Raw genomic sequence first — 9,627 nt, 5'->3', positions numbered from 1 at the left:
ACTGGACAACAGGCAACGGACACGAGTTGTGCCAGTGGAAATTCTGACTAGCTCTTAGAAGAAGAGATGTTCACAGCATGGGTGATCAGAACCAGAATTAAGACACAGAGGTTGTGGCCTCTTCATCCTGGGAGGTGCTCAAAGTGTAACTGAGCAAAGCCCTGAGCAACCCAATCTGACCTCAAACTCATCCCTGCTTTAAGCAGGAGACTGGACCAGAGACCTTCAGTGATGCTTGCCAACATAAATTATTCTGTGGTACTGTATTTTTATGATAATGTCTTTAAAATTAGAAGTATTTTGCTTTCAGTATGTGGCTGAATTGATGCAGAATAAGTCAGTTTCTGGAAGACTATTACCTTGTCCTCCTTCATCGTGCTCTTCTCTATTTAAAACAATTGCTGGCTCGATACAAAGCCTGTTCAGGGTTACCTAAGGTAACGCCAGTTAACTCCAGGCTCAGATCCAAATGACCACTTCAGGAACATATTTTGCTTGAATCGTTCTTGCTGAGAAATGGTGTGAACTAGCAGAAGCAAGAGTTTCTCCTGACTTCATTGCTAGGCTTCCAGGAATTAAGCTCCTCCCTGTGCATGGGTCTGAACTGTAAATGGAAGCTGACAATTTCAGCTTAGCCTAGATGGTCACGCTGCAGAATAACCCCTGAGCTACATGAGGTGCCTGATTGTTCCAAAATAAGGTTCTGTACCCTGAGCTGTCATCTCTGTCCCCTTACCTGGCAAGGTGACCATCCAGGTCGAGGAAAATGCACTGCCCAGCAGAAGGAATCCTACTGGAGCTGCTTGGATGTGCAGGATCTGAGCTCAGGGCAATGCCAGAGTTATAACTCAAGCTAGCTCTTCATTGGAAACAAACCTCTTAACCCAGGAAAAGTATTCAACCTCCTGGAAAGCCTGAGAATCGCTTAGATAAAACAACTCACGGCTTTTCATGCCAGCTGCCAGTGCAAGTGATTTATGGGTTGTAATATGCCATGGAACCAGAGCACTTCACCGGTTTCCTTAAAGACAGAGAGGTGGATTGTGGCTGCACTTACTGAGTAGCGTGTCTGTTCCTTCAAGGCATCACCACTCCTGAAATACAAGCAAACCAGCTTTTCATGGGAGCTGGACCTCTCGTTTTCTAAGAACACCATAAATGTCTCGGTAGAATCCTGCTTTGACAGCTTTGGATTTACAAACATCAGAAGTAAATTCAGATTATTTATTTTGGATAAATAATGAACGGCATAAAAATTGCTGATGTTAACCTCCATTGGAAAAGTTGGTTTAATGGGCCCATAAAATCTTCTATTGATGGCAGGTTCATAAAGCTCCATATTGACTTCAGCTAAAGGCTATAACTTCTATCGATACTGTCAACACTTAATATTGACTAATAAAGGTATCCTGTAAACTGAGTCATAGCATTATGTTACTTTATGCTGCCATTAGCAAAATTTCATGTCTTCTTGAAAACATTTCTCCTATAAATCCAGGATTGCTCAAAATAGCCTGTGTCATAGCTAGCAGCGGAGGGCCCAGAGTAACACTGCTTATGTGCAGAGGGAGGAAACACAGAACAACCTCTGCGTTTGCTAGACAAAGCTTCTGAGAGGATCTCAAGCATCATTTGCTCCGACAGCAGGTTTCAGGCTGTGAGGGGTTTGTGTGCAGAAGTTCCTCACACCTTTATCTGTGCAAAGCAACTACAAACTAAAAATGCCCAAATTTTGTGTACATTTAAGACTTTTCCTTAGTTCTTCTTCTCCTCCTCCTTTGCTACTCCTGTCTGGATATGTTCATACCACCAATTCAGCTACAATCTGTGTATCGAAATGATGCCTCTTCCTCTCAGCTTTGCATCATTTTTTTCTGGCCTAGACCTAGTTGATATCTCTGATACCTTGCCAGGGAAGTCTAAGTATCACCAGAAGCTTCCTAACAACACAGTTTAGATAGTAATATTTTCTCTCAAGTTCCACCACATCTTTTCAATACGAACAATACAACTATAAACGACACCACCACTCTCTAGATTTTATTTATGCGACGCAGGCTTGGTATTTTTGAGTATGATGTAGCCTTTCTCAATCAAAACACTCAACATCTAAGACTGCAAATGCCTAGGGCCCAAAGAAACTCCTTCAGCATTTATACAGCATTTAAAATACCTGCAGGTGTGTTCTCTACTTTTCTGTCTCCCCTTTTCTAATCGCTGTGGTTCAGCAAATGGTTAGTGTGTCATTAAATTTAAGGGAAGAGGAACTGGAGGTTCTCTCAGCCCTGACACGAGTACTGCTGCCTCTGTTATTACCTCCAGTAACGTCTTTCAAGGCATGTGCTGTTGTTAATGTGTTGTTGCTGATATAATTTCATTTGTAGGTACGAAGTTGCATTAGCACATGTAGAAATAGCATTACAGAAATCAGTGGAAAAGACTCCAGCAGCTAATGTAATTCTTCTCCCTTAAGACCAAAAAAAAACCCAACCAACTGAGAAAAACTAAAATTCTGTACTTTGCTTTTCTTAGTAGTTGTGCAAAGAAAAATAGGATCATACACCACCATGGAAAGCACAAGAGAGAGTTTTTATTGCAGGAGAATGGGTTTTCTTGGGAGCGTACAGAACTCTCATTGACCCTGATGATCATTCTGGCTTTTTCATCAAAACACAAAGCTTGGAAGAAAAAACAATATAATCTGGTATTGCATGTCTGCCTGTCCTAAGAAATGCAACCTTGTAAGATACTAAAGTAAGAAAAATACATTGTAAAGATAATTTAAAAAGATCCTTCTGTACATCCTCTAAATAGAAGGCTGTTAGCTTTGAACTTTGCCTAATATATCATTATCACTGAGCAGGAACTTAATAAGCTTCTACTGTAATTTTGTTGGAGTTAAACACGAAATCATGTGGGTGGTGTATGTCTCACCGTGTCACGGCTTCCCAAGGAAAAGTTATCATCATTTGTCACTATAATACTGTGGCAAAAAGCAGAAAGAGAACAAGCAATACAGTCATTTCACATCAGCTTTCTGCGCTGAGCTCAATCTCCCGATGACTTGTATGCAGCAGCTATATTAAGAAGCAGGCTGTGCCATAATTGAATTAAAGGTGCAAAGGCATATAGGGCTGTGTGAACTCCTGGGTCAAACTGCAATTGAATCGAAATCCTCTCTCCTTCCTGCACTGCTTGGCAGAACTGCTGACCAAAAGGTTTGCAGACCTACAAAACGCATGTGGGAGTCCCCACAGTGGGAACATGAAGTTACAGAGATTTTTTTTTTTTAAAAAAAAAAAAAGAAAAAAAATCTATGACCTTCAGCTTTTATTTCACATGAAGAGAAAAAATGGGCTTCTAAAAATATTTCACCGTCGTTTCCCTTCAGAGAACAGTCAAATGATTTACATAAATGAAATGGATCCTGTCAAGGAATCGGCAAGGAAAAGAAGGAAATTATCTGCCCTGAAACTCTGTAGCAAAGATAAGAGCAGCATCAGCCAGGGGAGGGGAGATTTAAATGCTTTTTGCCTGAAAGGTCGCTTACAGAAAGCAGAGAGAGTATTACAGCCACTTAATGATCTCTGTCGCTGTGATAAATAAGTAGGAGCTTCTCCAGCAGTTTATTAACAAACACTCTGTAGGACAGTACAAAAGGCCATGACATGGGGCTATTAGAAGAGCATCTTCGCTGAGTCTGACAAAAAAAAATATATTAAATAAACCAACACAAAACCTAAGGAAGAGTGGTAAGAAGAGCAATTCCTGGTAGAGCTCGAGGCTGACATCACGTGCGCTGTCACCACTTACCCGTCTCAGTATTCTCGTGTTCCGTGTCGGTGAGGGTGAGATTGGAGTTGGCCCGGCTTGACAAGCAGGAGCTGCGCCCAGACTTGGTGCTGCGTCCCCAGAGCCTCACGGGGTGCTCAGGAGACATGACCACGTCCGCCTCTGTGTCAGCATCCGAGCCGGCGCTGATGGAGTAGCCGCAGTGAGGCAGCCCGATATCAGTCCGGTACAAAGTCCCGTGTGTGGGTGTCACATCTTCAAGACCCAGCTCTCGCAAAGAGAAGTTGGCTCCTGGGAGAAAACACAGTGACCTGGTTACTTTTTAATAGGGGATGGTTTCAGCCAGCACAAGTCAATGGCAGAACCGTTTGTTTGCCTTTCTTGGGGCACAGCATCTCCTAAGTCCTGGTGTTATACCAAATATTCCCCTGTTTTGTGGTCATGCTCAGTGTGAGACCAAGTGACCATACCAAGACCACAAAGCTGCTGGATTCTTGCTTCTGTAACCTGACAAAAACTCAGAGTGTGTTCAATGAAACCGTCAAATTTGAAATCAGAGATGGATGGAGAAATGGTGGATTTTTTTTAGGAGAGTAATCTTCTTGGGAGTAAAGCAAAATGAGGCATGCGACAATCAAAAGTCCTACCAAACACCTGGCAATTCTATCTCAATAGGAAATTTGAGTGAGTTCTGCTCATTGAAATCCCTGAAATTACATACTGGGGATTTAAATTTCCTTTGGTGATCTCACTTTCCTCTTGCTGACCATCCACACCTTGACTCAGTTTAGGTATTCATTCAGATATAGTCACAGCGGAGGTTATTTGGCTGCAAATAGATGCAATTGTTTAGCTGACTGCAAATACGACCTGAAAAATGGCTCTTGAGTTGATGTCTAGTTACCCACAGAGCTTCAAAATCAGACTAAATCAATGTGACTGAGGCTTCAAATATGAGTACACTTTGCTCGGGAAGTTGCACAAGGAGGCTGGGGAGGACAATTAGTGGCTCTGTTTTGATCCACGTTTATTTATTAAAGAGCACTTTTGTTTTTCAGCCCTGAATGTCTTGAAAAGATTTTGGCCACCCACGAATGCCTTCAGCTGCACTGTGCGTTTACACAGTGCAAAGCATCCCTGCTCCTGTTGCAGTACACCTTGATTGGATGGATTAAGAAAATTTATCTGTAGCTGGTAGGAGGCATCAGGCTCTGGATCATAGCCAGATACCAACACTGGTGATCAAATTCAGTCTGGCTGGCTTCTTCCCATTACTGCAATAAAAAATGAGGTGGAACCTGCCAAATCTATACACAGGGCACAGATTCAGTTTTAAAGCAGTATTTGGAGCTCAGACATGTTTCAACGGGATAGATCTGAATGCATGATCTCCAGGAAAGTTCTGGCCCAAATCTAACTTTGAGCAACAGAGTTCATATTTATGTGTTACTGAAATCTGGCCTTCAGGTCTGGACCTCAGGGTTGTACCCAAACCAATTATGATTCTCTCCTTGGTCAAAACCCCACTATTATGTGATTCTGCTCACACTTCCATTTGTTAATGTTAAATATCACACTGTGGAAAATGTGTATCCAATAGAAACAATCAGATTTGTACTTGGCCAGAGTCTAGTTTCATGTTTGTGGAAACACCCTGCCTTGTCCCCTGCACAGGGAAGGTGTCCTGTCATAGTACACTTGCATCGAATGATGAGCTGGACCCAAGTAGGTGCTATTTTCCTTTACTTCTTCATTCAGTTGACTTTGGTGTTCATAGTGATTAGAGGGAAGGTGTTTGAACGCAAGGTGAAAAATGGGACTGGATAACATTTTCACATAAAGCTCAGAGAAGGAACTGTTTGACCTCATGGCCATGGTTCATTTGGTTACGGATCTACAGCTGATAGCACTCAAACTGTATAAAACATTCATGAACTTCACACCTTTTTAATTGACCGAACAAGATTAAAGCCTTCAGACAGAGTGGACAGATAAGGCTGCTTGGGGCTCACACCTCTGTCAAACCCTAGTGCCTTGCTTGGGAAGAACATTGCAAGCTTGTGGCAAATTAATCCATTTAATTTGATTGCAAAGTCATCTGAGAGAGCGTCCTCTCCAACTCCACGTCATGAGGTAGCAAATAACTTGACCTAAGTTATAAACACAAGGAAGCAGTATCTCCCCAGAGATCTCACCCTTCCAGTTTTGACTTTTGTGCAAGGCCAGGATAGTTTTTAAACCATCCCCTGTGGAGTGGTGGAAAACGTCATCTTTTGGTTTTGCTTGCGTGCTTGATTCACTGATGGTCAGTTCCCCCTTCCCCTGAAACAAGCCACACTCAACATCATCAGACACATCAATGTGCAGTGTGACTGATGCTCTCCAGTAACAGCAGCTCATAAATTATGAAAAATGACTGCTACAATTAACTGAAAATCAAATTTATTTGCAATAAACAGCAGGAGATGCATCGATTTTCATATTCTATGCCCACTGTTGCCTTTTAAGCTGGAAGAACTCAAGTCAATAAAAGGAAGATAATAAATATCTGAGACTTTTTAATTCAGGTCTGGTCTATTTTTTCCTGTGCTGACTTGCACGTTTGCTGGCACTCTCACTCTAGCTAAAACCATTTAAATGCTGACTTGTTTATTTACTGAATTTATTTGGTCAATTTGAAATGTTTCCCTCCTCTGCATTCCAAACCAATGCAGGAGAGAAATTCACTTTGCCTTGTTGATGTCAAGCAGGCTAATAAGGCTTGGTTTCAGCTGGCATGAGACCGAGCCGTGCCACAAAACAAGGTCCATTCATGGCTTTCTGCCAGTGGAAAATGTGGCACAGAAAGTCTGGGGTTATGGATAACACTCTTCAGGTCAGTTTTAGGACCCTCAGGATAAACTGGGAGAAAACTATAAATTGAAAAATCTGCAGGTGATATATTAGAAATAGAACTGATGCCCTGACATGGTTAATCTTAACTTCTTTTCAATTAATTTCACCCACTTAGACCAGTGGCTTTTATTATTTCTCAGCACCCCACAGAGATTTCCTAGGGAAGTATGAACTTGCATATAGCAAATTTATACTCCCTGTCAATAGACTGGCTTTTCTTATTTATCTTTTGTGGGCTTCTTTGGAGAAGTCCGTGGACTTGCATGGCCTCGTAGACCTCAGGTTGAAAACCGCTGACCTGTACTAATTCACATCTATGCTGCATGGCGAATATATTGTATGAAGTGAGCAAACTCAGTGACCTCAAAGGTTTCCTTTTCTTTATAAATTCATAGATTCCTTAGAAAGGATGAAACCCTTCACAGTTGCTAAGAGGGAAACTCCTTTTATGATTGCAAAGTATTACTTACAACACCTATTGGCTCTTTTGTTAATAATTGCCTGTTACAATTAGCCTGAAATACAAACACCAACACCAGGTACACAAAGATACTTCTGCAAGTCATTTGACTTGTGCATGCCTTAAAGATGAGTCTTGTACCAAAACCACAAGCATATGGGGTTTGAGGAGTGAAATTAAGCAGGACCCATGTTAAGCGAGTGCAATTATATACATTCCCTTTGGGGAATCAGCTTCTCCAAACTGGAGAGAATGCACTCGGAGTGGCCCAAATCGGCTATTTTATGTTCATTGTCTGGAATGCTGCCTACTCTCTTTGACTCACTTTGCCATTTTATGCTTTTCTTGACAGATTTCTAAAAATAATTTATGTGAAGCCCTGCTTCATTTCTGAACTAAGACATTTGTGTCTCTACAGAAAAATGAAGATGAGACTATGACGGTGCAGAAATCTACCTCACATAGGCAACAGCAGCAGCGAAGATGTAACTGTGCTGACAGGCTAGCACTGAAAAACAGAATATCTGCAATCTCTGTTAGGACTGAGGAGCCGATGCTGACCCTTGAACTGCTGCATCTCCATGGTTGCTATGACCCAGATACCTCCTAAAAGTGGTTCTTTAACACTGCTTTAGCATTGCAGCATGTTCCTGTTCCAAACCTACAGCCTGCAAGCCCTGCACCATGCCAAGTGGTTCATCCCATCTGCAGCTCAGCAGTCTCCCTTCTTCCAGGCTTCTCGGGTTTTGATGTAGCTTGGATAGACAATGTGGACAGCGGTACTCTCCCCTCATTGTCTTCTGCTTTGGCATCCTTGTTGACTTCTTTCATGACAGAGCAGGCATATGACATAGTAAAAAGGTCTTCTGAGCAGGTGAGGACTTTCCACACCGTGTCAGTACTGTGCAGCAAGGGATCTGGCCTCATGGTGGAAGGTGGTAGAAGGTTTTTGGAGGCAGAAGGATGCTAATGAACACAGGCTAGCGGTATCCCACTTAGGGATACCCACATCTCTGCAATACAATAAAGGCGTTCCTTGCTGCTGTTTTTCCCTATATCTTGCTCTTGGCCTCGGAGTCCGTCAAAGGTAGCCTCCCACCCAGCCCCAGCTCTCAGCTGATTAACTCATGCAACTTGCAGCAGCATCTGCTGAAACGTACTCACCCGCTCGGCAGAATTCTTCAGCCTCCTGATGCACCATGTCTTTGACCCGGTTGCTGTAGGTCAACCTGGAGTCTTGATCATAAGCCTTCAGGGTCTCGCTGGAGCTGTAGGACTTCTGTGGTGCCTTGCTGTCCTCACTCTCGGCTGAAGAGCTGGTGTAGCGGCGCTCAGTGTCGCGGCGCCGAGTCAGAGATCTGTACGGTTTCCTTTCTTTTACATCCATGGCACCTTTGTCTGAGTATTCAACATGAAAATAATGATGTCCGTGTGGTGGTCAGGTTGGAATAACCTGGAACAATGAAAGAAATAAGCTCTCACATTCACGCCTTTGGGCACCTGAAGGCTAATCTGCCTTTTTTATACATTCTTGCCCTGAACAAAAGAGATGCTACTTAATGGAATGAAGGAAAACCCTCTTAAAACAATTACCGATGGAAAGAAAGCCCCACTTATGTGTGATTCATTTAACAATTGCCACATCATGTGGGATACGTGCATGCAGCAACCTGCATCCGTCTGAACTGGGCACATATTTGGGGCTTTGAAGCTGAAGTTGCTTTTCTGTGTCTTCTTTCCACAGGAAGTGATTCAGGCACCTCCAGGAGGAATGGATTTGGTACATCACTCACCTAATCTCTGGGAAATCAGGCCACGCTTAAAGGTCTTTATATGGGCAGCCAGACAATTTTGGAAAAATGCTGTCGTATTGTTTTAAAAGTATTTTAACAGATTGCAAGGTTAGAAGGAATGAACAAAAAATGGGAAAGTGTAAGAAGGCAAGTGGGAAGGAAGAGGGAGAAAAGAAGAATGATGAAGGGCTGAGATATGGATAGAAATCAGATGAAAATGTCTTCCTATTCAGAGGACTCATCTTTACTCAGCTGGAAATATATTAGAACTTAAGCAGAATTGAGAAAGTGTAAATAAATTACAATGCTTCATGTAACAGCATGGCCTAGGATATATCCTGGTGGGAAAAAAAAAGTATATATGCCCTGGTATGCCAGCATGCATATTTGCACACAGAGAAAAGCAATATTAGAAATAAAATAGGTATTAAAAGTATTTTTGTCAAGATAATTAATAAATGGTCTTTTCTTTTTAAGTTTATTAAATGCAACAGAAGCCGCAGAATAACAAGTCAATGACTTGCAGCAAGATGGTAAAATATGTTTCTGAATACCTAAATTGTTTTATGAAGAAAAATATGATATAACCCACAAACCAAACATTGAAATCTGTAATTACGGGCTGACTTTCTCAGGAACTGAGTCCTCCTGACCAACTAAAGAACAGAAGCCCAGACTCTAAATGCC

The 9,627-nt window shown here is 42.1% G+C and overlaps 1 protein-coding gene across 1 annotated transcript; it reads right to left on the bottom strand.

The window, feature by feature from the left end:
* Positions 1–3,608: 3,608 nt before the first annotated feature.
* Positions 3,609–8,602, bottom strand: LOC104272452 (teneurin-4-like). Its single transcript, XM_009867448.1, has 2 exons — positions 8,312–8,602; positions 3,609–4,083 (listed from the first exon to the last, which is right to left on the bottom strand). The coding sequence occupies exons 1-2, from the start codon at positions 8,532–8,534 to the stop codon at positions 3,803–3,805; spliced, it is 504 nt and encodes a 167-aa protein (XP_009865750.1). The 5' UTR covers positions 8,535–8,602; the 3' UTR covers positions 3,609–3,802.
* Between the last annotated feature and the right edge of the window lie 1,025 nt (positions 8,603–9,627).

Source organism: Apaloderma vittatum, unplaced genomic scaffold, assembly GCF_000703405.1.
Source record: "Apaloderma vittatum isolate BGI_N311 unplaced genomic scaffold, ASM70340v1 scaffold7764, whole genome shotgun sequence".
Taxonomy (NCBI): Eukaryota; Metazoa; Chordata; class Aves; order Trogoniformes; family Trogonidae; genus Apaloderma; species Apaloderma vittatum.
This window is presented reverse-complemented; position numbering and strand designations above follow the sequence as displayed.